The 27,296-nt window shown below is 53.4% G+C and overlaps 2 protein-coding genes across 4 annotated transcripts; both read right to left on the reverse strand.

The window, feature by feature from the left end:
- Positions 1 to 65: 65 nt before the first annotated feature.
- On the reverse strand, positions 66 to 18,890 carry SGK2 (serum/glucocorticoid regulated kinase 2). 3 transcript variants are annotated; one of them, XM_069033793.1, is made up of 15 exons: positions 18,643 to 18,890; positions 14,872 to 15,023; positions 9,489 to 9,558; positions 8,230 to 8,287; positions 7,715 to 7,764; positions 7,090 to 7,147; positions 6,457 to 6,540; positions 6,017 to 6,148; positions 5,079 to 5,191; positions 4,547 to 4,583; positions 3,910 to 3,996; positions 2,517 to 2,612; positions 2,090 to 2,245; positions 1,629 to 1,718; positions 66 to 1,421 (listed from the first exon to the last, which is right to left on the reverse strand). In XM_069033793.1, the coding sequence occupies exons 2-15, from the start codon at positions 14,921 to 14,923 to the stop codon at positions 1,266 to 1,268; spliced, it is 1,239 nt and encodes a 412-aa protein (XP_068889894.1). In that variant the 5' UTR covers positions 14,924 to 15,023; positions 18,643 to 18,890; the 3' UTR covers positions 66 to 1,265. The 3 variants fall into 3 exon arrangements, with proteins under 3 accessions (XP_068889894.1, XP_068889893.1, XP_068889895.1); XM_069033792.1 differs by lacking the exons at positions 14,872 to 15,023; positions 18,643 to 18,890 and adding an exon at positions 13,195 to 14,826; XM_069033794.1 differs by lacking the exons at positions 9,489 to 9,558; positions 14,872 to 15,023; positions 18,643 to 18,890 and adding an exon at positions 9,234 to 9,482.
- A 5,240-nt stretch (positions 18,891 to 24,130) lies between these two features.
- On the reverse strand, positions 24,131 to 26,523 carry SLC32A1 (solute carrier family 32 member 1). The gene is made up of 2 exons (XM_069034409.1): positions 26,152 to 26,523; positions 24,131 to 25,318 (listed from the first exon to the last, which is right to left on the reverse strand). The coding sequence occupies exons 1-2, from the start codon at positions 26,521 to 26,523 to the stop codon at positions 24,131 to 24,133; spliced, it is 1,560 nt and encodes a 519-aa protein (XP_068890510.1).
- Positions 26,524 to 27,296: the final 773 nt, after the last annotated feature.

Consider the following 27,296-nt stretch of genomic DNA (forward strand, 5'->3'; position numbering starts at 1 on the left):
AACAGTGCAAACACCCCCCACCACCGCCCTCCTCCCCTCAGAGCCAGGACAGCCATAGAAGAACATCAGTGTTTGCACTTTAATATAAACCATGTCGTATTTCCAATGACTCCAGCATATACAAGATAAAGCCTGATAAAAAAAAATCCAAACAGTTGTTCCAGCACAAGGTTCCCCACAGCACGAGCATCACACAACTTTTAGAAAGCCCCTTGTTTATCCCTGTGTTGCTCCAAGCCCCCTCTTCTCCCTACAGCAACAGCACAGAACAGCTTAAAAAAAAAAAAAAAAAAAAAAGTGGGAAGTGACATTCAATGAATACACCAGCATTTAAATTAAGGCAGAATAAATAACGGTGCCACAGCAGTGATGGGGATTTTCAGGTGAGTGCTGGAGCCTGGAGCACAGCTACCCCTCACTGTGCACGGCCCCGTGCTCATCACAGAGGTGTTGGTGTGCCTGGGGCAAGTCAAGCACATGCTGTGAAAGCACCCCCCAACCCCAACCAGAGTTCAGCTATAAAGTTAACTTTTATTTTTCCAAGCAACTCAGCCTCTTTTCCCACACCTTTGATCTGGGATTTTCCTCCTACAGATTGGCTCCTCCATCACAGCCTCCTTGTTGCAGCAGTAGCATCCCAGTCCTGGACCAGAGAGATAATCCACTCCCTTTGAGGAGGGACAGACTGCCATGAAGGGCCACAGTGCAGTTCAGGCTTTACAGATCTGCAGCTGCCTTTGGAGCAATAACTGATGAACAATTTTTCCCTCAGCCCAGCTCAGTCCAGCATGAGTAGCTTGAGTGAGAGAGTTTACTTAAGGAAGCCACTGTTCTTGGTGATGTGAAGAGTATCCTTCTCTGTGGAAGGCTTAGGGAAAGACATTTGACATAGCTGAGCATAGCTCCACAAAAAAAAAAAGTGTCCATTTACAGGGCCATGGCTGTTGATGTGAATGATGGCACATACCTCAACCATAAATACAATCACAGAGTGAATACAATTCTGCCAAGTAGCACAAGACACTCGGGGAAAATCATAATCAGTGTCCCACTTTCCCTGGCAGGGAAACATTCCTTTAGGGAGAAAATCCACCAAACAGCAAAAATTAAGAGCTCTGATCCATCCCAGCCAGTTAGTGTGTTAGTGCCAATTTCCTTAAACCATGAGCAAAGGGCGGTACCAATCCTCTCAAAAGGAAAAGGAAAACAAAATAAACATAAAACCCATTCATTTAAAATATGGCTTCACAAAGCCTTTGTAAAACTTAAATGTCCTCTTCAGCTGGTGCATAAGAAAATCCTAAAAATGCATCTGAGGCACTGGAGCTGCTGGCTGCTAGGTCAGGCGTGTGGGTGATGGAGGCAGAGATGGCTTCTTGGGTGAACTCGGGATCAAAGTGTCGCAGATCAGCTGGACCAGCCTAAGCCAAGGAGCAGAGACACACAATCATGGAGTGAGCAGACCCAAACCAGCCACTTGTGTTCAGGCAGTCCAACACAGCTGCTCTTCCAAAAGAGAGATCACCACTGCATCTGCAGGCCCCAACCCACACCTCAGAACCCTCCGTGCCAGTGTGAGAGATCTGGAAAGGATCCCTTTGGTATAGCAGACAGAATTACCCACTTACCACATTGGGGTTGAATGGAGGAGTAATCCTCTTGTGATATAAATCATCCCAGTTTATTGGGCTGAAGAATACATGGCTCTTTATCTCAAGCTGTACAGAAAGAAGGAAGGAAAAGTCAGTTTTCTGCCAACCCTCCTTTTCCAGCACCTGGTCTCACAGCTTTAATTGGTTGGAACAAGACTTGAAGTTACCACATACCCATATCCACAAATCCTTGATACATGAGGGTCATGGTCCAGGAATCCCTTGAAGGGAAATGACCCACTGGTGTCCTTAGCTGGCCACCACCCCTTTCCCATTGGGGAAATCCAAGTCAACCCCATGTGTCCCTTGTAGGAGGCTGAAGGGACAGACTGTGTGGGAAGCCTTTTCCAAGGCAGTGCTGTTATGAAAGAAATGTTCAGAACAGAAATTTTCCCATCCTCCCTCCCTCCCTCCTGATCATAGTGGAGGCCACCTACAAAGTCTGTTTTGGCACCCAGCCTCCTCTTCTGGTCCTTGTGGAGAAGTCCCTGGAGGATGTCACAAGCTGCCACAGTCTTGGTTCCTTGGATCTGTAGTGGCTTGTGCAGAATGTTGTCATACATCTGAGACACATCCCGGCTGTAAAAAGGAGGCTAATTTGAAAGAGAGGAGAAGCAGCCAGGTAAAACATGAGCTACCAGAAGGAGCCACAAATTGCAGGTCAAAATGAGTCCTGCCATGAGTAGATGAGGCAGACCTGCCACACCTCTGCTCAGAAGGGCAGAGGCAGGATTGAACCAGGTCATTGATTCAGGATTTAGTTGTCTATCAAGTACCTTCTGAACACCAGACCAACCTCACACCACAGCTTTTGAAAATAAATTTTCCACCATGTAAAGTAAACCAACCTATTTCCAAACTTACCAGTCCAAAGAGCATTTCATAGAGGACAGCTCCTAGGCACCACCAGTCTACTGTCCTGTCATAGGGCTGCTTCTTTAGCACCTCAGGAGCCAGGTACTGGGAAGCCAGAAGGAAATATTTGAGTCAAATTATAAAGGAAGGGCTTTACCCTTAAAAGCCCCAAACCTGGCTGCACATTATTCCTAATGTGTTGAGCAAACATTAGGAATAACACAGATGCCTTTCCTATTATTATCTAATAAACTCTCCATTTGCTTTGCTGCAGAGGTGTTGAAAGACACCTACCAAAGCCCTCAAAGTGTCCTTCCAGAGAACAGAAGGTTCTCTTCCTAGAGAGGACTTGTACAAGGACTTGCCACCCACCACAGTTCAACCAACCAACCTGTGCCACCCTGACACATCACACCTCTAAAAAGCTCCAGCAGTTTTGTAAAAGCTGCAGTTTCCAGCCCCAGTAAGCCTGCCCAAAGCAGCAAAGCTACCAAGAGCCACCACCAAGGAGAAACAGGCAAGAATTTGAGCATTCTGCAGAGCAGTCTCCCACAGAATTATCTCTGTGTGCTATCAGGCTCTGTCTAGAACAGGAAAACACCAACACACAGAGCAAAACCAGAAAAAAAAGCTCAAACATTCCTCCTTGGCTCATGCTATGCTATGGCATAAGAGGCATCCCCCTGGAAAAGGAGGGAAATTCCTGCCCCCTTCTGCTGAGTTTGAACACTGAAAGGTGTCATGTTTACAGAGCCTTTGTCAGGCTGTCTGGGGAAAGCAGCAGGACATTACTTCAGCTGAAGTGCTAGCAAAATCCCCAGCAGGCTCTGTCAGGAGCAGGTTAAAAAGCTTCCAAGAAGCCAGACTGGAAACAGGTTTTCACAAACCCCAGCTGGAGCACATTGGAGAAAAGGCATTTCCTCCCCTCTGAGCAGTGATCACATTCCAGAGGGAGCCTGGTGCTCTCCTCAGCTCAGGGCATTCTGTAGCTCCTGCATGCACCAAGGACACACAGGAGAGCACAGCAAGGTCCTGTGCACGCCAGTACCAGCAGGCTCCTTGTCCTGCACCTCTGGGGTCTCAGAGCTGGTAAACATCCTGCTCACAGGCTCCCAGGGACACTGTTGTCTCCACCTCCACAGCTATTTTCACAAGCCCGGCCATTTCCAAGTGCAGGAACCCTTGCCCCAATAACTGATTCATACTCCAAAATTGCTGTGTTGTTACAGGTAGAGCTGTCTCTGCTGAATAGGGAAGGCCTTATCCGAACTCCAGCTTCAGGCTGACAGCCTCAGAGAGCCCATAATTTTTTGAGGCGTCACATAAACCCAAGACCCAGAGCAACAAGTATCTGAAGGCTTCCAGCCCCCAGGTCACAGCAAAGCCCCAGCATATGCAGTACCTCAGGAGTGCCACAAAAGGTAGAAGTTGTCTCCTCTTGCTCCATTCCTTCTTTGCAGAGTCCAAAGTCTGTCAACACTATGTGTCCCTAAAGAAATGAGGTATTTTAGCTTGTCCCACTCTTTCTGGACAGGAGACAGGATTTCCAAGTATTCGCCTATGCGTTACATCTCATGTGGGTTTTAGTTTCCCACTGCTCATCTGCCCCCCCCTCCCTCCCCTTGTGTTCATCCTACAGCACAGGCACTGGAGCCTATAGAGGAAATAAAGTCTAGATTTCCTTCTTTAAAATTTGTCTATAGCTAGATAGCCATGAAGAGATCCAGCACTGTGGTGATTTTCTGCTGCTTTATCCCAGAGCCAATTTATGTAACAGTCACCACCAGAGTTGCAGCAGTGACCTGCTCTTCACACCCCTGATCCCTGCTCACAGTTTCTGGGAATGAGCCAAGGGCCCCAAATCCATGCAGTCCTTCCGAGGGCAGGTCCAGTCATCCTTCCCACAGAAATGCAGTGGGGCAGACAGACAAAACCCATGCCATCCGTCACTATAGCCCAGCTTGCAGAGCCACAGCCCTCTGTTTGGGGTCTTGACATTTTTAAAGGCAGCAGGAAGACAGCCCAAGCTGTGAATATACCTGGCAATCCAGGAGAATGTTCTCAGGCTTTAAGTCCCTGCAAGACAAAGTGCTGTTTGAACAGATTTGGCCAGATATTTAGAAAGCATGGATCTGAAACAGCATCAGCTAAGAACAGGAGCTAACAAAACCTCCCAATCCAGATGGCCAAGACCTTCCCAAATTGCAGATTCCCATCAGTATACATACATGCAAACATAGGTAGGCTGCTTTCACAGCCTATCAGGATCAAGCGTTAGCCAGGATTTCCATGCATAAATTGTTACTGAGAGATATTTCTTACTTATTGAGCCAGTTTTATTTTATATCTTTAAACTTAATACTCTCAGATACTGGGAAGGGGAAAGAATGGCTTATTGCCTGTTGGGTCCTGTGCAGACCCTCTTGCAGGGTAAAGTGCCAGCAGCACAGTCTTGTCTGGGGTAGGAGATTCTTCAGCTATGCCAGTCCTGCCTTTCACTTCCCCCAGCGAGTCCCATTCCCTCGCAGCACTGCACCCCCTGGCTGGGCAGGCTTGGTGCCCCTGCCTTACCTGTAGATGATGTTTAGGGAATGCAGGTACCCAATGGCACTGGCGACTTCTGCAGCGTAGAACCGGGCCCGGGGCTCACGGAAACAGCGCTCCCTTTGTAAGTGGAAGAAGAGCTACAGGAAGGTGAGAGGGTGGATCATGTCTCTAAATAAATGAAGGCTAATCTGGAGCAAGGGTGAAAGCCAGCTATATAAGTGACAAGCATTTTGCAGCAGGTAGCACATGAACAGCATGAAATAAGCCCAAGCCAAGTGAATTTAAGCAATCCAAATACCTTTCTAGAAATTGCTTCATTTGTCCTCCTCTTCATTCACAAAAATTAATAATTAGTTCTCAAATCCTCCATCATCTGCTGACCTGGTTAAGCTCCTAGCTTACTACAACCCACAAGATAATTTCAGTGGTAGTAGGGCCATGAGAAGTGGTACATGCAGAGAGCTGAACATGTGAAGGTCCCCAACATGAACTCAGCTTGGGCAGGATATCCACTTTCACACTGTCTCCCAGGCAGTTTCAGAGAGCCCAGAAAGACAGCTGAAAAAGGTAAGCCTCTACAGGACAGAAAAGGTCTACAAAGTTGCAGTGGCATCACACTCAAGCTCTAGACATGGATCCAGAGCTGGGCCAAAAGTGGCTTTTCCTAAAGCTCACCAACACCAATACTTACCATATTCTCCCCAGCATTTTCAAATGCCCCAACACTGCTTTTCGCAGCATCTTTACTTTGGGAATCATCTGACTCAGGTCATAGCCAGCAAGATCTTGACTGGATTTACAGGTGAGGCATCCTGCCAGGTATTCCTAGCTGCTCCTTGCCAGCAGTCAAAACAACATCATCCCTCAACATCATTATCTTCTGACAAGAAACAGTTTTAAATAAAGCAGCATGTTTGTGAAGGACCAAAAACGATTAAAACAAAGCCTGTAAGTGCACTCACCTCTCCTCCATTTACATAGTCAAGCACAAAGTAAAGCTTCTCCGAGGTCTGGAAGGAGTAATGGAGTCCCACGAGGAAGGGGTGCTTGACATTTTTCAGAAGCACGTTACGTTCTGCCATGATGTGGTTTTGCTATCAAAAAGCACACGAGGCATTAAGGCTTCAGGTAAGGGTCCAGCCCAGCCTGCCCTAGGGGCTCACTGCTGTTTTCAAAACAGATGGAAGCTGGGAGCCCACGAGGGTCATTTCCAGCCCCAAAAGGAGAACAACTCCCTCCTATCTGACCCAATTAATCTGTGTTTTTTTGTTCTCGTGGCACAGAGAAATCCATGTTTAACATGTGAACTGCCTACATGAACACCAGATACTCCAACTGCATTACCCAGGGAGCCCATACACCGAGCACTATTTGCAGAAGTAGCCCAGGAGAGCAGACACACCTCCTTTTTCTTGAGGATGGTTTTCTTGTGCAACACTTTCACTGCATAAAAAGTCCCGTCACACTTGCGTTTGGCCAGGAGAACCTGCAACAGAAGGTCCTGGTCACAGCTTTCAGTCTCACCTTGGTCAGTGGTTCCTCATTAGCTCAACGCTCTTGTGAGTGATCATACACTGCTGCTTCAGCCTTCTCAATTCCCAGCACTTTTTCATTGCCAGAAGAAAAACACACAGTATCTCCACATATATCCCCTAGACACCCAATAGAAAATACTTTTGGAACATTTAGGGACAGTCCCCTTTAAAGTGAATCCTGGCTGTCTCCAAGGCACAGATTTCTCTGGAGATCTTTTGCTGAACAAGTCTGAAACTTATTCTGAATCAAGCACTGCTCCTTACCATCACCTCCCTGAGCATAAAGCACCTCACTCCTCAGTCCTTAGAGAGGCTGCAGGACCTTAAAGTAAGAATGGGCTATTAATAACTGTCCCAGGTCTTATTTAATCTCAGTCCCACTCAGGCCAGACAGCCAGAGAGGTGCAAGCAAAGGACACAGCCAGAAACTCCTTCAGCAACACATGTTCCTTCCAAGCTGCCTCTAAAGATCTACAGCCCACCTGCACAAGCCCACTTACTTTTCCAAAGCTTCCTTTGCCAATAACCTTCAGGAAGTCAAAGTCTGTTGGCTTGGCACTGTTGGGCAAGAATGAAACAAGTTAATGTTTCTGGGAGAGAAACATGCAACAGACACCACCATCAAAGCAGAGTTCCTGCTTGGAAAAACGAGTGCTTGTGAGTTTGTGAAAGGGATTAAAGGGCACTGGTGGGTGACCCTCGCTCCCAGCCAGCTCAGGATTCACACTGTGGGTGTCAGTGCACCCTGCAGAGCACCATGAGCAGTCCCTGGGCTGAAGGCAGCAGCAGTGAAAGCACCTGTAAGGATAAAGTGATGCCTTACAGGGGACACAGTTTGTCCCTGTTTCTAGAGAAAGGCAGTCAGGATGGATGAGGAAGACCTTCTCTTATCACCTCTCAAAAGAAAAGGGACAAGAGGCTACAGATATGGCCAGGAGAAAATGATTATAAGTGCCAGCTACAGCTTAGTCTTGAAAGGTGGTGCATCGGTGACACACATGGTGTTAGAAGCCAAGAAATGTAATTGTTGAGACTTCTGCAGACACCACCCCAGGTGGGACCTGCTGCATCCCCCGGGCAGATCTCTTCATGCTCCACACCCTACCTGGCTTTGCAGAGGCTTACTTGGGGTTAGCAGAAGGTCCCAGGTTGATGTTGTCAGTTGGTGTTGAAGGCTAGAGAAGATAACAAGTTTAGTCAAAAGGACTATGCTGCACGTTGGGTTTTCCCTTCCTCAACACAGTGTCCCTCACACAGAGCCATTGATAAACACCCATCAGCAAGAGACCCAGCTGACACTTCAGCAAACCTTTCAGGTTTCTTTGGATGGCCTTATGCACACCCAGCACCACAGAGCTGCAGCCCCCCTCTTCCCAAAGACAAGAGGATACATACATGTACATGCTCTTCCTCCTCTTCCTGCTCCCTAGGAATCTTCCCTTCCCCAGACTCTGGGAACATTGTGCCTTGTCCAAAAGGGCCTCTCTGCTGTTTTTCTTCACCCAGCATCCCCCACAGGACAAGGCAGCAGTAAGACTGCCAGCAGGCTAACACAGGCTCTCTCCGTGTTTTTCATCTAAAAGCACCAGCCCCCTCTGTCCCAAAGGTGAGGATCTGCTTGTTCAGAGCCATGATCTCACCTGGGTGCTTTTGTCTGGGCTCCGGGAACGATCCATTAAAAAAGCAACTCTCTCAGCACTTGGGAAAAGAAGAAGTAGTCAGTGTTGAAAACAAAATCCAAGGGAGAAACAGCTTCACACCATTAACTTTCCCGGGAGCAGTGCAGACCCCAGTGCACCCCATCCATCACAGGAGGGCTGAGATGAGCTCCCCAGCACTGCTATCCCCAAAGGATGGGGATGCCCACACTCTGGGGGAGGCAGGGAACAGTGTGTGCTGACAGGAGGTTAGGGGAAAAGGGTTCCTGGGTGCACAAGCTCATGAAATGTCTGCCCTTGACTTGCAATAGCGCAAACTGCTCAGGGCACCAGCACACGAGGACCAGCACAGCCTCAGTAGCAACACAGCACCAGGCCAGGTGAAGTCACAGCTCTCCTGGCCAGACCCCTCTCGAGGCAGCTGCAGCTCCCACCCCACTGCCCAGGGATACCACAGCCCAGTGAGTATCCCCACAGGGCAGCCAGCAGAGTCCAGCTGGGTCCAACCACCACGGTCCATAGGGCTGGCAGCAGCCAGAGGCCACTGCCCAGGCCAGGTCAGACCAGGGCAGCTCAGGGCTGTTGACATTGCAGGAGAGCTGCCATGGCAGCCAGGGCAGGCTCGGTGAGCAGAAGCGTTAAAGACCAGGGCTCTTTGCCTGGTGCAGCTTTTGCTGGGGCTGGAAGAGCTGGACTTGAACACTTGTTGGTTCAGATCCATCCTGCCTGAGCATCACTGGGGATAGGTGGACCCTGCTGCAGGGATTCCTCTCTTTGGTTTTAAGGGTTCCCCCATGCTCCTTGCAAAGGTTAGAATTAAGGAGATAACACAAAACAAACAGCTCTGGTCCCTTCTCCCCTGCCCCAGAGAGCTTTGACTCCCCCTCACATGAAGGCTCTGAAGGCTCCTATCGCCACAGCCACTCTCTGCCCTACCCCTCCCAAAAACGGGGTCCAAAGACCCCACCAGCCTCCCCACATCTCACCTGTGGGTGCTGCCACTCGCTGCCCCCACACAGCACCAGGCACAGACCCCCAGCCATCCCAAAGAAGCCCCTCCTGCGCAGCCAGGCTGAGCATGGCAGGAGCTGCCGGGCAGCAGCGGATCCTGGCAGCTGTCCCCAGGGACTGCCCACATCTGCCCGGTGCCAGCCAGCTCCATCCGCCACCCAGCCAGCGCAGGGGTTATCGGGCTGAGCTGTTAAAGGGCTCCCATCCCACTGGGAGGGTTTCATACTCACTACAAGCAGAGCCTGGAGCCGGAGGCCTTGATGGTTTGTTCTATCCTCTCCCGGCCGTGCTTGATGAGTTCTGTGAGGAAAGTTGGAGCACCGAAGCCGATTAGCTGGCAGCGTGATCACAAGTGCACAGAGGCACATTTGTTCTTCTCTGACCTTGCTCTTCTCTCCACAGCCGCCCTCCTCCCCCTTCCACTCACATACCAAAATAACCGGGAAATTATAGGAACCAGGACATCTTCCCTCCCAGCTTCACCAGGAGCCCTCAATAGCTCACAGGACAGCCATGAGTGCCACAAAACAGACACCTTCTCTGGTGGCCGAGGGGACTCCAGCTAAAGCACCACTGTCAAGCCTTCCTGAGCCACCCCTGTGTCCCCAGGGGGAACAAGGAGAGTGCTTACAAGGACGAGGTTGTACTGGGATACATCACACACTTGGCACATCCACTGTTCCTTTCATTCAGGACTCTGCGAGTAATTAGGGACATGAATGAAACCTTTCAGGCCCTGCAGGAGGTAAGCCAGCACACACACAGCACAGGAGTGACTTGCCCAAGGACACATAGCCAGTGCCAGAAGCTGGGATTCCCACCATGGAGCATCCCTGCTGCTCAGCCGCGCAGGCGGTTGCCACCACTCATCATCATCATCATCACCACCTCTCCCTTCACAGAGGGGCAGCCCTGAGCCTGCTCCCTGCTGCTGCACAGGCTGAGCCAGAGGGAAGCCCAAGGAGTGCAGCCTGTACAGAGGAGATCCTTGTTTTGCTTAGGAGAGTAAATAGCAAGATTATTTCAAGACTCAGTTTTACTCCTCAGTTCTGCCACTGAAGGGAAAGGAAGAATCAAAACTTTCACAGAAACATGTGTTTATCTCCATCTAAAAAGAAGGGGCTTTGTGGACACAAGCAAGTTGTGTCCATAAATATCCTGGAATAGCTCTTCTACAGACCAAGGAATGGACAGCACCAACTGCCAGAGGCCATCTCTCTGGGCAAAGAGTTTGTAGAACAATGAGTTTTGAGGCAAACGAGTCCATAACAGAGTCCTTCCCGCATGGATATTTGGATCTGCCAGGCAGAGGGACCTGTGAAGTCCTGAGAGCCACTGAACTGGCCCCACCAGCAGATCTGGGGGCAGCTCTAATGCACAGCCAAAAAATTAAGCTGTGGGTTTAGAGTTTCTGAATGGATAAGAAAGGGAAAGCAGGAATTTAAAGCAAAATCCACAAACCATGCAGAGGGAAAACTTACAACATCAGTCTGGTCCGAGCCCCTGACCTTGTCCGTACTTTGCCCTGCAGCAAGTCCAAGATCCTGTCCCAGCTGGCACCCACCAGCAGAGACAGCACACAGACAGCACCCAGACAGATCAAACCCCATCTCCTCCCACTGGGCATAGTCCTTTCCCAGAAAGTCTGGCTTTCCCTGGCTCCCGGAGGTCTGCTGAAGGTCATCCAACACCTGCCTCAGGGCTGCGTCTGTCCCACAGGTTGGGCAGATATCATGGCCACAGCAGAGGGACATCAGTGCTGCTGTCTCTGACCAGACAACACTCACTGAGGGCTCAGGGCCAGGGAGGAGGTTGGCACAGGGGATGGCCAGGGCACACAGGTGTGTGTGGACAAGCCCCAAGCTGCACATGGCAGCAGTAGGTAGAGGAGTGAAGGTTCCCACCCCTGCTCAGGAGCCTCTCGCCAGAGCAGCCCAACCTAACACCTCACTCCCTCTCCCTGCCTGCAGCTCCATCAGGTGATACAGCCCATTTCCTCCAAATCTGAACCCCCACAAGCCTGGGTTTGGCCCCAGGGTCAGCGTGCTGCCACTGCTCCAACCCCAGACTTGGGGGGAACATAACGACTCAGGCACAGATGGAGATATCGCGGCTTGGACATCTTGGAGAGCACATGGGCAAGCCGTGGAAACACATCCATCTGCCTTGGAGGTATTTACTAGCAGCACAGGATGCAGGACGAGTTCCTGGCTTGCTCCAAGGGGCTTGGACAAGCCTGTTTTAGCAACCTGCAGCTAAGCAAGAGCCCCTTCCAGCCTGGCAGCCCATTCATGCCTCCCTCCACCAGCCCTGTTCTGCTCCACTGCCTCTTTGCTGGAAGTGAAGCCACTCAACAAGTCCCTGCTGACCAAGGGCAGCCTTTTCCAGCAACGCTTTTTCATTAAAGGGACTTGCTCTGAGGTGAAAGTCTCTGGCACTGAAGTACCGTACCCATTTTTAGGATGTGTATATCCCCATCCCATATCACTTTCTATTCAGCTTCAGAGCCACCTTCCCCAGCCCAAGCCCACCTTCAAAACCAGGTTAGTTGGTGGTTTAAATCTCACAAGCAGTCAAGCAAGCCTTTCTTTATCAGTAACAAACCCTACTCCCCCTGAAGCACAAAGATTTCCTGAGCGCACTCACTGAACAACAGAACCAGAAATAGGTCACGAAAATACGCTGGAATCCTTGGTTATACATGCCCAGCTGCATCCCTCCTTGTGCCTGCTGGTGCAGCACGGATGCTCCAGGCACGGCCAGGGCCACGGAGAGCATCGGCAAGAAAGTCTAGGAGTTTCCCAGTATAACGTGACTATTACACACCAGGAACACAAACCCCTGCACCCTGCTCCCCCCTCCTCAAAGCCCATTTCACCCCAACTCCCAGCCAGAGGCATCCCCCAGGAAGGAAGTCCCGGCTCACACAACAGAAAGCCGCTACTTACAAGTTGGAGCAGTTACTGCAGCTAAATCTCCCCCCACCACACATCCCTCAGTAACATACGTTTGCTTCCCAGCACAGCACGAGCAGCTCCCTCTTCCTTGCACAGTTCTGGCAGTGCTGACCCACATTCCCATGCTAGCCCAGCGTTATTTGCTACAAACACATTACTAATGCAACGCGTACCCTGCACGGAGATACAACCTCACAGACTCGTCATCTGCGGGCTGCCTCCCACCCTCCTCCCTGATGTCACCGCTCTCGGCAGCCTCCCCTACCTAACCTACATTGCAAACCCCTCCGAGCGAGTCCCTCGTCCTCTCCCGCTCTGGGAAGGGCTGGCTGCCAGCACGGAGAGGCATGGCAGGGCTGTCACCGGGACAGCAGGTGATGCTTTGGAGGAAGCACAGAGTTTGGAAGGGCAGGATTGAGAGAGGGGCACCGAAGGCAGCCCACGGCTTTCACCCAGCACAGGGGCTGCTCTCAGCTTAAGGGGGAGGTGCCCCAGTTTCAGCTCAGAGAAGAGCAGGGAGAGAGGTGGGAAGGAGGATTCCCGCAAACACGTGCTTTTACTGGGGAGAGAAAAAAAGGCTCAAGTTTTCCCCTGCTACAGATCTAAGAGATAGCTGCAAGCCAGTACTGAACTGCACTTTCATTCCCATTGAGGCACTACAGTAAGTCCAGGAAGAGGTTAGCAAAGACTTTAAAGCACTTCTGTATTTGAGGAAGATTTCTTAGCCACCCTCTGGAGAGCTCCTGGCTTGCCCAATTTTCTCCTGCAGATCCTGTTCCCTACACCCCAGGGACACTGCAAACCAGAGCAGGAGCCCAGCCAAGCAGCCATGGCTCGGGGCAAGCAGGAGCCCACAGACATCCAAGCCTTGAAATTTTAGAGAAAAGCTGAATGCAGAACTTAAAGAAAACAGCAAGTGGCTAAAGTTTGAAGCACTTTGCAGAAAAATAATTCCATGAAAACAAGTCACCAAACATACCTGGGAGCATATCTCCCAGAGACTGAGTCCTGAAGCACGGGAAGCATCCCACAACCAGTGAGTGCAGAGAGCTCTCATTCTCCCCATTTCCCATCCTTGCACCAGCCCACCCTGCCTGCCCTGTTAGGCCAGGAACCCAAAGCCCCTTCCTAAAACCCAGAGGGGAAGAGCTTTGTTTCCTACAGCAGTTCATTTAGCCCCTGAACACAACCACCCTCAACCCCTCAAAGTGATCGTGCCACTGCTGGTGCCTCACTGCAACACTTTAAAGAGAGCAGGAAAAGCTGCCCAGCTGCAAAAGATGAAGAGACACCTGCTAGCTATACCCTAGGAGTGAGAATTTAGGTGGGAGGGGTAGTTTTGGGTGGGGAGGAATGGGTGTAGTTTGTGGCTAGGAGCAGATTACAGCCTGGCAGGCAGCTCAGGTGTTCTGAATAATTTTTTACAAGTCAGCTGGAAATTCGTCTGCCGTCCAGTGGTTTGGAGGAAGGTGAAAACTGGCATTTGGTTTAGGTCAAACCCTGAAGGAGCTGCTTTTTCCACTGTCCTCAGGAATCCTGGAGGGCTGCAGCCAGGGCAGCCAGGCTGGTGCTTTGCAGCACTGTTAGCTGCAAACATAAACACGCAGGGAGCCTGGTGATTTGAAAGACCAGGGACTAAGCTCTGAGCAAAAGGGACCTGGGAGAAGGGCTGGTGTCTTCTCTCTCTTCGTTAAAAATGAAGCAGTCACTTTTTGCTTCCATTGTAATTTCCTACAAAATCTCCCTGTGTGCAGCTGTAGCAGCAGGAAAGCAGCTTGCAGAGCAATTTCAGTGATGGGTGCAAGGAGGTAAAAGCCAGGCTGTGGGCACCATTCCTTGTGGGAAGCAGAACAGCCACCATGGGCCGAGTGGCCCTCACCCCAGACTGCAGCTACTGCAGGAGATCACCTGGGACATCTGATGTGCTTGGTGCCATGTGTAACGAGGAAGGGGAAGCAGCATTTTGCTTGAAATGTTGCGTTCTCTCAGGTCAAAACCCGATTTTTTGCTCAGCCAATATTCTCAGGCTATCAGCATTGACATCTTTTAAGAATACCCCTTAACATGTTTTTCTTTTCTCCAGCTTTGCCTCCACTTGCATTGAAATTGTCAAATCTCAGAATAATTTCATCAGTTAACTTACATTTCCTAGTCAGTGCCTTCTGATTTTGTTTCTTTAATGAAAATCTCAGCACTATCAACAAAATCGACTTGATTTTAATTTCCATAGAGAAAGGCATCTTTAATTAAAACCCACTTCCTATCTAAAGATGGGAAAGCAGAAGGATCCTGTAAGGGAAATTTTAACTGCTAAAATGCATAAAACACCTAATCTGATGACAGATAGTGATGGGCAAAGTGATGTTGGGTCGGTTTTGTCCATCCTACCCGCTCTGTGAGGGTCACTGACACTCCGGGGCTGGGTGTCACTCAGGACCAGGTGTGCAATGGAAAGGGGCCACCTCCCCTCACACACGAGTCCCCTGTGTGTGTCCCATGGGAACCCTGCAGCCCTTGCTGGGCAGGCTGAGCCCAGCTGGAGCCCACCGGGAAGGCTCTGCAGCCCAACACTAGTGGGAGACCTCCATGGGGAAGTCTTCTCCATGCCCTCACCACCCCCAGGGCTTAGTGACACGGTACCATCCAGCAGCATTACCCTTTGTCTTGCCCAGGGCAGTGGAGGAGGGCTCCATCCAGGCCACGAACATTAAACAGCTGAAATAATCTCCTCTCCTCACAGCTGGGGCAGGAATTCAGCTGCTGGCTCCGGGTGTCCTCGGAAAGCAGAGCACGCAGATGTTCCTCTGTCTGCAAAGGTGAAGGGCACAGGAGTAAGAGCAGAAACAAGTCCCTGAGTGCAGCACTGGCTGCCTGCCAGCCAGGCACGGTTCTGGGACACAGAGACAGCTCCTGACCCTCGTTTGGGCAGCACCCACCCAGCATTCAGTCTGGTGGAGGTCACTGGGGGGCTCTGCCATCACCCCGGTGACAAAGTGCTTTGGGACTGGCAGACAGGGGGAATGGAAGAGAGCTGAGTGGTTTGGCTTCTGTACCACAGAAGAAATTTACCCCAAAACTGTTGAATTCATGTATTTCTGTTCTCAGGAAAGGATTTGGGGTTTAGATGCTTTTGAGGAGCTAAAACCCATACCCAGGGTGACTGCCCTGACACTGGTGGCTCCCTGGCACAGGAGAAAAGAGTCCCTGGAAGCACAGGGACACATGGCCCACCAGAAAATGCCCATCCTCACTGGAGATTCAGCATCAGACAGCACCAGATGCCTGGGGCAGCTGCAAAGGGCTTTGCCTGTGGAGCCCTGTGACTCTCCCTGGAGAGGTGACCATGGTGAGCAGTTGTCACCATGATGACAGGGGTGGGACAGCTAGGTGTGAGCAGGGTTAGCCTCCTGCCCTCCCCATGTGTAAGAGGTGAGACTTTCCCCTTGCCCTGACCTGTGTGCCCACAGCCGGTCACCCCCTGCAGCAGCTCTTGTCCCTCACTGACCATCGGCCGTGCCCATGGCAGGGCAGGTCAGTGCCGTGCTGAAGGGACTTCTGAGCGTGGGAGCCCTTGCAGGGCACACACATCACACAGGCACGTGTCCCTGCAGGTGCCACCAGGGTGACCGTGCCCCCTTACACCAGCACTGACCTTGGCCCGCTCCCCTGCCCAGCACCCATGCGCTCCTATGCAAAATTAAACAATTCCGGTGCAGCTGCTGATCTCAGGGCTGGGTTTTGCCAGCGTTGCTGCTCTTCTGTGTCTGGCTGCTGTTTCCCTGCCCTCCAGAGAACACATCTGTGCCAGGAAAACCTCTGGCTGGACCTGAGTTCAAAGGTGAGGAGCAGCTCTGGGGAAATTTAACCCCGTCTTTGCACACCTCCCGCCTGGACCTGGCCAGGCCATAGGGGGAGCAAGCTCTGGCCACAGAAAGGGAATTTTTTCAGCTGCACTGGCACAGCTCAGAGCCTCCACACACTGCCTGTACTTGGAAACATTTTCTTTTCCACCAAGGAAGGGAAGCTACCTTCACTTCCCCAAGCCCTATAAGGGGTCAAGGGCTGCGTGGTCCTTCTGTGGCTGAGTTGGATCCCTCCAGGCAGGGCCATCCCAGGGAAGCCATATTTGCAGCTTCTCTGGGACAGGACACATCCAGTGGGAACAACAGGTCCAGCCCATTGTCTCTACACACAGAGAAGCACCCTCTCTCTCTCTCTCTCGCAATATTTTATATGTTATTTTACAGGGAAAGATAATCCTAATCTAGCAATATCCATAACCATAATCATAAAAGTATCGCTGAAGTGGAACCACACAGTCCTGAGCAATTGGAATTGCAGGGAAGGTTCAAATAAGGCTAAACCAAATCCTTCTCTAGAAAGCACAGAGCAAGAGTCCGTGGATCTGCAGTGAAAGCTGACCTAAAATATTTGGCTACTCAGTTATCTCTGCTGGGTAAGAGCTAAGATAGAATAGAATAGGGTGGGATAGGATAGGATGTTCTTTTAAAGCCCAGAGGCTATTTGTCCATTTTAGGAGGATCCATAAAAGACTAAATAGATTACTGGTGACCATTGAAGTTCTTTAAAATATTTCCCTTTTTTTCCCCTCTCTACATTTTTCTTTCAGCTTCAAAAAAACAGGGCTCTGCCTGAGGCTTTGCCTTTGATTTTGCAAAGGAATCCCACATAGGTGCTGGGATATTTGCCCATGGAGAAGGGAGACAAGAGGAGACCACTGGGGATCAGGTTTTTATTCCAAAGGACAGCTAAGGTGGGTTTGAGCAACTCTTGCCACTTTTCATTCTGTAAATATGAATGTGGCAGAATGATTACTGATCTCTTGTAAAGCCTTTACATCTTCTGAGGAATAAATTCCTGAGGTTATTATTGCCATTAAATTAATTGGCTGTGACTTTTTTTTGCTCCCAAGTGCTTTTCAAGTGTAGGCACAGTCTCAGTGAATAAATAACACGTGGCTGGAAGCAGCCTGACTGTAAGTGGCCCTTCCTGGCCAGTCTTGTCCTTGGGGAAGGCTCAGCTCTCCTGCTTGCTGTCCCCTCCTCTCCTTCCCAGCTGCAGTTCAGGGCACATTACAGCCCGTGTTTTAGGGGAAAAAAAAAAAAAACAAAAAAAAAACCAAAAAAAAAACCAAAAAACAACCACAAACCCAAAAACCACAAACACCAAAACCTGATTTTTGGGGTGAATGCCTCTTTTCCCCTGTAGTACAGCTCAGTGTGACACAGGGCCACCACCCTCAGCTCAAACCCCAAATGTGCTCAGGCTGGTGGGGACAAGGGCAGAGAGGCAGTTTCCTGGCTGGATTGAGCAGGGTTTAGCAGTCCAGGAGTGGCTCTGAGAGCTGCACTGCCCAGCCCCAGGCCCTCACTGCTGGCACAGCACTGGGTTTATGAGGATAGCTTATGGGTGCAGTGTCCCTGGGAGTGCCTCCCCTCCGCCTGCTCCACCCCTGAGAGCTGCCAACTCCAGCTCCTCTGCATGGGATATATGTTTTCACTCCTTTTTATCCACGTGCAAATCCTGGGTAACAACTGGTGCTGGCACAGCCAGAGATTGTCTCCAGCAGAGTTATACATACTGGATCCAGTGAGCAGCCCAGTACAAGCTGGGCTCAAGGCATCTAGGACCTGTGAGCCCCTGCACAAGAGCAGCAGAGCTGTCCTGAAATCTGCCAAGCCCAGCTCTGTTCCCCTGCTCTGGAACTGAGCAGGAACAGCCGTCCCTGTCCTGCCAGCGAGGGGGTTGGGAATGCCCTCTTAGAAGGTTGCTGGGCACAGCACCCCTGAGCTTCACCAGGCCGGGCCTCGAGACTCTCACAGCCCAGGAGACCACAGCCAATTCACAACCTGAAATTTCTGGTGTAAACTTCACCCTTCTGGTGCTGGCTGCAAATCCCAGTGGAGCCCAAGGCTCCTTTCCATGTGCAAGTGGCCCAGGAACATGCAAACACACACAGTCGGTCTCTGCTGATCTGCCAGCTCCTGGAATTACCCAGATCAGGAACACCTGTGGGTGCTCCCCACAGGAGCTCACCCAGTGAGCTGATGTGGGGCTGCAGGGACAAGCAGGGTGATGGAAGCTCCTTTGGTGGAACTTTCCTGAGGGAGGCAGAGCTAGTGCCATAAGTCTTCCCAACTACTGCAGCATTTGCAGGGGGAGAAGGAGGCTGGTCATCTCCTCTCTGAACTTCTCCACAGCTGGAAAACAACCCCACTGCTGGAACTCAACCCCCCTCCACTTCCAGCTGCTGGCCCTGGGGAGCAGCTCTTCCACTGGCCAGCCAGGTTCTTGGCAGCAAGGGATGAGTCCTTCACAAAACCCTCTGCTCCTCCCAAAGGGGTTCAGGAACTCATTAAAAGAAGGGAAAGTCACAATCATCCCAGAGAAAGCAAATGGGCATTACCTGCAGAGACAGGCCTCCCGGGATCCGGCAGCAGGGCTGGCAGGCACTGCCACACTCTCGCTGTGGGAAGCAGCTTGTACTGCTCCCTCCTGTTGTTTTTATTTTGGCAATGCAGTCTGAAGGTCGAAGAAAAAGTCCGAAGGAGTGGCTTGTGGCAGGCAGTAAATTATTACCCTGGACCGCTCTCCAAGGGGACCAAGGCACAGGGAGCTGGGGTGGGAGAGGAAAATCCCTCCTTGGGGGGATTAGAGGGCAGCTCGCTGGCAGGGAAGTGCAAAGGGTCAGAACAAAGTGCTCTGTTTGCCGGAGGCTGTGCTGGGTCACATGCCGGGTCCCAGCAGAGGTAGTGAGGCATGGGTCACCTCCCAAACGCCAGCAAGACCTCCCGGCTGTGGACATGACCTCTTGCCAATCCTCCAGCAACCCACAGACCTTGCCAGACAGGAAGGAGCTGGGTGAGGGGGAGCCTTGTCCTCTGGCAGCACTGAGGGGCAAGAAATCCAGGGACTTTTACATGCTTGATCTGTACAGGTGTGACAGTCCTACAACCTCCCTTCTGCCTCCTGTGTGCCCCCCCTTCACTCCACACTCCCCATCCTGGGTCACTAATATGCAGGAATACCCACCTGAGCAGCCAAGAAGATCAAGCCCCATGGGCACATCAGAACTGAGCCCAGAGGAGCACTCTTAGAGCCAAAATCTACTGCCTCCATGCCCTCCCCAATTTGCTGCATTCCTCTTCCTTGCCCTCTGCAGGAGCCCAGCACCAGTGGTCACACATCCCTGTGTGGGGACCCAAATGAGGGTCTGACAGATGAGTGCATTGGTGGGGTCACTGGTGGAGCCTCCAGCTCCTCACCTGAAACACAAACTCCAAAGATGTACAAAAACAGTTGATGGAGAACATTGGTGCCGCTGTCAAAATAGGCATTTTCTAAAATAGCCTGGAATATGTGATACGGAGCTTCGAAACTTCATGAGGCCGAGATTTCCAGCTGCCACCACAGCCAAGGTCTCTGGCTCCCTGTGTGTGGGGAGAAGGCAGAGCCACACCTGCCCTCTGCCCACAGGGAGGACTGGGCTCAGCCCTCACCTCACTCCAGCTCCCACCAATGGTCCCGTTGGGTGGCACGACTGTGTGGGTGCATGAGGGCAACAGAGATTTGGTATTACCCTCATGTCTCAGGAAACGAGTCCAAATAGAGGTCCCTATTGTGTTTGAGGAACTGTACGGACAGAGAGAGAAATAAATCCATTCCCTGGTAGTGCAGAGAGGGCCTTTGTTTGTCTGGTTTTCAGAGTGAGAAGGTTTAGAGGATTGTTGCAGCACATGACCAGAAGCTACGAAGCTGCAGACAAAAGCCATTTGGAACACAGATCAGACTTTGCCATTGCGCTGGCTGTTCAGGAGATCTCTGCTTTGTTCAAGTTAAACCTGCTGCTATTTTGGGGGTTATTTTCCTCACTCCGCTGCATCCCTTGCTGTAAGGGCTGCACATGTCCCGCAGCGCTGGGCTCACGAAGGCTTTCACCGGCACCAGCACAGCATCAAAATGTCTGCTGCGACGGGCTGGAGGGGCTGCCCGTGTTCCAAGCCCAAGGCACAAGTGTTGCACCGACAGCCGCGTTCGCTCCAGCCACGGACAAGTTTAGAGGACAAAGCCTCCGCTTATCGCCCGGCTTGCAGAGCCGGCTCGTTTCGCAAGCTGGTCGCACGTCAGCCGCCAGCGAGCGCCGGCTCCCGGCAGGAACACGCAGGGAAGCGCCTGAGCAGAGCTGACAGCGAGACAAAGCCCTTTGGGGCTCTCTGGGTAATCGCTGGCTTCGCCACAGCTGAAATCTGCAGCGAGCCAGACGCTGCGATGCCCTGTCGTCCCCGGGAGCAGCACCGCCTGCTGCTGCCAGGCGGCAGCGGGAGGCACGAATGCCTCGCGGAGCTCCTCCAGCCAGAGGCATCTCCCTGGAAGCCGGAGCTCGGGGGGCTCCGGGATTTGAGGTGCCCTTGCAGGGGCTGGGGGCACTCTCTGCTCATGCTTCTCTGTTCTTCACCCTGAGGGATAGGAGCGAGGATCCCTGACTTTCGCCTCACTGTCACAAAAAGGGGACAAATCTTACAGCCCCAATTACAGCAGGAGCCACTTCTGCTTGCAAAACAGAGGGGGGGGAAAAGTGCTGAATTAGGTTTAAAACCTCTGCAAAATTAAAGCTTCATAAAACGGTCTCCATCATCATGTACCCTGAACCAGAGAAGTTTTGGCCCCTGTAAAGCACAAAGACCAGGACAGGTTAGTCTGTGAGCATCCTGTATCCAGACACAAGCCCGCAGGAGAGGAGAGCCAGCTGCCGCGCTGCTGCGGCATGGCATGGCATGGCATGGCATGGCATGGCATGGCATGGCATGGCATGGCATGGCATGGCATGGCATGGCATGGCATGGCATGGCATGGCATGGCATGGCATGGCATGGCATGGCATGGGTCCCTTTGCTTCCCTGGTGAGGAACAGAGAGACAAAACCACCCTGAAACCATCTTGTGCAAAGCCGATGCAAACCACAGATGTGCAGAGCAGTGTGCTAACCTGCCGGGGAACCTCAGCTCTTATTCCCAGGATCCGAGGGGTTATCTCAACCCTGCTCAGGGCAGGCAGACGGGCTGGATCTCCTCCCACACTGGCCCCTTATCATTGCCCTGGGGAGAAAACAGAGCTGGGACAGAGAGTTCAGGGCAGAAGCAAGAGCAGTGAGCACCCCTGAAGTGAAGCCCCCAGGCCGGGCTGGCTCCCCTCATCCCAGGCGGATGGATGCGGTGGCTCCGGGCCGGGCACATCCCATCTCCCGGCCGGATGGATGCGGTGGCTCCGGGCCGGGCACATCCCATCTCCCGGCTGTGGATGCGGTGGCTCCGGGCCGGGCACATCCCATCTCCCGGCCGGATGGATGCGGTGGCTCCGGGCCGGGCACATCCCATCTCCCGGCTGTGGATGCGGTGGTTCCGGGCCGGGCACATCCCATCTCCCGGCTGTGGATGCGGTGTCTCCGGGCCGGGCACATCCCATCTCCCGGCTGTGGATGCGGTGGTTCCGGGCCGGGCACATCCCATCTCCCGGCTGTGGATGCGGTGGCTCCGGGCCGGGCACATCCCATCTCCCGGCTGTGGATGCGGTGGCTCCGGGCCGGGCACATCCCATCTCCCGGCTGTGGATGCGGTGGCTCCGGGCCGGGCACATCCCATCTCCCGGCTGTGGATGCGGTGGCTCCGGGCCGGGCGCGCCGTCGGGGGAGGGCGCTGCGCCGCCGGGGCGGCTCCGGGCCGGCTGCGGGCGGGGAGCGCACGGGGCGGGGAGGTCGGATCGGGCTGTCGGTGCCTGCGGCAGGGCGGCAATCGCGGGTAACCTGCATCGGGGTGGGAGCAGGGGTGATGAGGATGAATATGATGCGGGTAGGGGTGAGCATGGAGATGATGGGGATGAGCTTGAGAACGGGGTAGGACAGCGCTGGATGTCCCCAGGAAAGGGCGCCGGCATGGAGGGAACCGTGGCTAATCCCGGGGCGCAGGCGCCCCACCACGATGCCCCCCACAGTCACCCACCCCCGGCGCCACACCGCCCTGTCTCCACACGGAACAGACCCCACAGCTCCCCTGTGCTTTCCTTTGGAGGCTGCCCGGAGAGCAGCCCGAAATGCGTTTTTCTCCGGGCAGGGACATCCCCCGCTCCCGCTCGCAGCCCCTTTCCCAGCTTGTGCCAACACCCCCCTCCCGCCCCCGGTACCGCATTGCGGAGCTGCCCGCTAGCACCGGACCGGACGGGGGACATGGAGGGACATCCCGGCCCTACCGGGGCTCGGCGCGATTTGGGGGCAAAAATAAGACCCCCACGGGGATCTCAGCCGTGCCTGTGCTGCGAGAGTGCTGCCGGTGGGTACCCCCATCCTCATCCTCGCTGTGCAGCGGCAGCGGGTGGACAATTAGTCGTTGTGGCTTTCAAAATGGTGTAAATCGAGGTGTTTTCTGTCACAGGAGTGGAGTCTGGGGCTGATTTTCCCCGCGGTGGCGGCTTTGCCCGCAGCGGGGATCAGCGCGATGCTCCACAGCCGTGGGCAGGATTTGATGAGTTTGTATCAAGCCAGGGGTACATCCAGCCCTTTTTTTCGTTTATGTCTCCCCTTTTATTTATTTGTGAGGGATTTTTTTTCCCCTCCTTCACAAGAACAAAAACCTCGGGGTGTATCTGCAAACTCCATCCATCCCTGGAGTCTGAGCACTACGGGGGAAAGCAAAACTGTGAGGAGGGGGTGAAAGCAGCCCCACCACCCCCAGACGTAAGACGACCTCTTCCCAAAAAAACGTGTCCTACCTCTCGCAAACAGCTTAATGCCACCTTCAATGGCAACCCAGCACTGCCTCCCTTTAGCCCGAGGATGTGCTGTAGCCCCGACACGGAGAGGATGAACCTCCTGCCCCTGCCCTGCTCCTCCGCGGCCCCCCACGAACCAGGCCAGCCTCATCATCTATGTTTTCTCTTTATTGTTCGATATATTTATGTACCACATTATATGTTAAAGATAGATTTTTTTTCTGATATACATTTTTCATCTTATTTACCACAATGACACCACACGTACATTGGAAACAGCTCCACGGATCTGGTAGATTGCACAGAATGAATTGCGTCGTAGTTTTGTTCCTGTAATCCTGAACGACATCAAATCCAACCATATATATATTTTTTATTTTTTTTTTTTAGCTTTTCATAATTTAGAAATAACGATTGTTAAAACGAAACGAAACATAAGTCACCGAGAAGTGGACTCCAGGGCTGCGATTTCAACCAGAGGCAACACATTTGTATTCGATGGGAAGCGCCGTTCCTCGGTGCGGATTCGGATGAAAGAATCAAGCAGTCCTGACATCTATGTGACTACGGTGTAAACATTGCAGGTAAGCAGCATCACCGGTCATCAGCTGCTGCTTGGGCTTGTTGGGCTGGTCGTACAATCTGGGTCTCATCTACATCCATCTCTCAAAGTGTTAAAACAAAGGTCCCTGCTCCTTTAAAGGCGGGTTTGCTTCCGTCTGTGAGTGCAGCGACCCAATCCCATGGGATCGGCACCTGTGTTTCAGCTCCTGAAACACTGAATTGCATATCTGTGAGGAGTGTTGAAAACTGCGACTGTTTCCCAACAGGCCGTTTGTGGGGGGCCAAGCTTCAGGCAACGAGTGAGGAGATAGGGCTGGGGCACCAGATAATTTCCTTCAAAAAAATCTAAATAACAAAAAAATAGATTTAAATCTGAGCTTATTTAAAAAGACATCAGGGAGAGCACTTTCATCTCTTCTTGTTTTCCTTAATTTGCAGATTCTATGACATAGAATTTGTTGGATGCACGTAACGAAAATAATGACTCTTTCCATTAAAGGGATGCAGAATTATTTGGCTATGTGGATGTTCAGTGTGATTCTCTTCCTGCACCCAACTCCGGCCCCTCCTTAGTCTTCAGCATTGGTTCTGAAAGCCTCTATGAGGCCTTCTAAAGAGTGGATGAACCCAGAGATGCTGCAGATACCACCTATAACGAAAATGGCAACGTCAAAGAAGACGTGATGCCACAAGAGCTTCCTCCACAAGAGTTTGAGGTGGAAGAGACTGGGGAGCAGGAAACAGAGCCCTGCGCCTGTGAGGCTCCCAGTAAGACCCATCAAGAGGGCAAAATGGGGGACATAAATAGCCATGAGCAGGGTGAAAACTACCAGGGCACATCTGAGGGTGAGTCCCCAGGATTTGAGCCTCCCATCACCCCCGTAGCAGTTGGGGAAGAAAGCCCTGTTTCCATCTTGGAAAAGGGACCGCTCCAGGACTTCTACAGCTGCAAAGAACGGCAAGGGGTATGAGAGCAAGGCTTTGGCCACCAAGAAAATATTGACTACTGCCCTAATGGTGGATGGCAAGTTGTCTGTAATGACCTCCTTGGTCTCATCAGCCCAGGTCAGGTAGGCGACCAAGGCAAAGAGTCCCTTAAGGATGCAAGCTGCTATGTGAGTCCAGTTCATCATGCAATGAAACTCCTTGGGGTTCTGCATGTTCCCCTCCAAGGAAGGCAGAAAGATCTGGGAGGTGTAGCTGAAGACAATGATGCCAATGGAGATGGGAAACTTCTTGACATCAATGTAAAACTTGACTTTGTCCCAGGCCCAGTCGCGCGCCCTGGAGAGGCAGTAGGCGATCACCAGGATGTTGATGACAAAGTGGGCTAAGGTGCAGAGCAAGCTGAACTTGGAGACTGCCTTGAGGTTCTTCAAGAACGCACAAGGCAGGAGCACTGCCGTGGCAATGATGGACCACGACTTCTGGGAGACGGGCAGGTTGGGGAAGCTGTTGTACATCAGGTTCCCACTGACCACCACATAGAGGATGCAGGTCATGACCAGTTCAATGATCTGAGCCACATTCACAATTCTGCCCCCGAGGGTGGGGAAGCGGGGCGCGCAGCACGCGTTCGCGATGTCCACGTAGGAGTCTCTCACCCTGACTATCTCCCCATCCTCATTCTCTTCGTAAAGACAGGCAATAAGGATTTTCCCAGTGTAGCAGCAAACCACTGCAGCAAAAATTATTAAAAAGAGTCCTAGGTATCCACCATGAAGGATGGCATAGGGCAGGCCCAGAACAAACATTCCCTAGAAAGAGACAAAATAGAAACCGTGTTGCTGGGTCTTGGAGGGGCCCAGGCGCACGCCCGTGGCCGAGCACACGCAGCCGCAGCACGGCGGTCATGTGCGTGCTCTGTGTCTCGCCCGCGCACCATCACACCCACGCAGGCGGTCACACAGTCACGCCATGCAGTCGCGGCCACGCGGTGACGCAGCCCCGTGTCCCCGTGACGTGCCGCCCCCTCAGTCACACCCGCGCAGTCACACCCGCATCATCGCACCCCCGAGCGCCCGGAACAGGCCAGCAAGGTTTTGGCGCCCGGGCTTTGCCCCAGTCTCTACTCTCTCTGTCCCCAGCCCCTCTCGGTGTGCCAAGACCTCCGCAGCTGGGGACATCCAGAGCGGCCACATTTGGCCCACTCCAGTGCAGCCCCACCAGCAGCCCAGTCACCCGCGGGGCCCCTGTCCCTCCTTGCTCCCTGACCCTGCTGGGGGCAGCCTGATGGGGTCACTGGCCAGCCCCCGCGCCGCAGAAGCTGCAGTGTGACAGGGCTGGGACCCCTCCCTGGCGCTGTGCCCTATTCGGGGGTGGGGGGAAAAGCAGAAAGCCGGCCTGGGGAGTTTTAATCTCCTTTTTTAAAATCTGTTTCCCTTTTCCTTTCTCCCTATTATTCTCCTCTATCTTTCACCTATTTTTATTTCTTTTTCCCCTCCCCTTTCATTCCCTTTTTCCCCTTTTCCCCGAAGCTGGTTTGCAATCAGCTCACGGCTGCTGGCCAAGACACAGAGCATGTAAGAGGACCGGGATCAGGGAGCGCTGCCGGCGGCCCTCGGCCGTGGCGGCGCGGCGGCGGCCGTACCTGGATGGCGTTGGTGACGTTCCATCCCGCCTCCCATGCCGTGATCTTGGGCTTGCCCTGCCCGGAGAGCTCGGAGCAGGCCTCCTTGGAGCCGGAGGGCGGCAGGGGCCCTGTGCCGTCCCGCTGGTAGTGGATGTCCCCCTCCAGGGGCGGCTCCCCGCCCTCCTCGCTGCCCTCGGACTTGAGGATGTCCATCTGCAGCCCTTGCCGATGCTCCATGTCCAGGTCGTCGCAGTGGGCGAAGCCCACAGCCTCCTCGTCGGTGGCGGCCTGGAAGCCCATCCTGGCGAACATGCCGCTCATCTTCGCCTGGGATTTGTGCGACACCGAGGTGGCCACGTTGGAGAGCTTGCTGCGGAGGAGGGTGGCCATGGCGGCGGCTCTGGTGACTCCGCTGCTCGCGGACCCTTGGGGATGCAGAGACCCGACGGGGCGGGCGGGCGGCGGGGCGGTGGACGGGACTTGGTCGCCCGGCGAGGGGCGGCTGCGGGGATCTGCTCCGAGCCGCTACCTCCTCGTGCCGGCGCAGTGCGGGCGGCTCCCGGCCGGGATGCCCAGGGGCATGACACCGCTGCGGGGGGAGCGGGCCCGCACGCCCCGCCGCCCGCTCCGCGCTGCTCCGCGCCGCTCCGCCGAGCCCCGCGGCGGGATCGGAGGGCGAATCGGGCGGGATGGGGGCTGTCAGCAGCCGGCGGATGTCACCAGACGGGCAGCGCAAGCCCCTGGCAGAGCGCGCCGCGTCTCCATCGCAGTGCGCCCACCTCGCGGAGAGAAGAGGAGAGGGGAGAGAATTGCTGCATTTCTGGGGGAGGTACCAGCCTCCCTGGCCAAGCCCAGCCCCCCGCACTCCCCCCCCCGCCCCACCCACGCCCGCCGGGCCCCGCCAGCAGCGCCGCAGCCCGGGACCCCCCCCGCGCCCGGCTCCGCACCCCCTGCGCTGCCCGCCCTGCCCCTCACCTGCCCCGCACTCGCCCGCAGGCCTCCGGCCGCCAGCCCCTTCCCCACGGAGAAACAAAAGAGCCCTGCTGAGGAGGTGGACAGGCAGCTTTCGACAGGTTCTGAACGGGATTTTCCTCCTCGCACCCCCTTCTTTTTCTTTTCTCTGCCCCCCGAAACGCGCGGCTCCTTTGGAGGCGGGGGGCGGC

This window comes from Aphelocoma coerulescens, chromosome 20 (assembly GCF_041296385.1).
Source record: "Aphelocoma coerulescens isolate FSJ_1873_10779 chromosome 20, UR_Acoe_1.0, whole genome shotgun sequence".
In the NCBI taxonomy this organism is placed as follows: domain Eukaryota; kingdom Metazoa; phylum Chordata; class Aves; order Passeriformes; family Corvidae; genus Aphelocoma; species Aphelocoma coerulescens.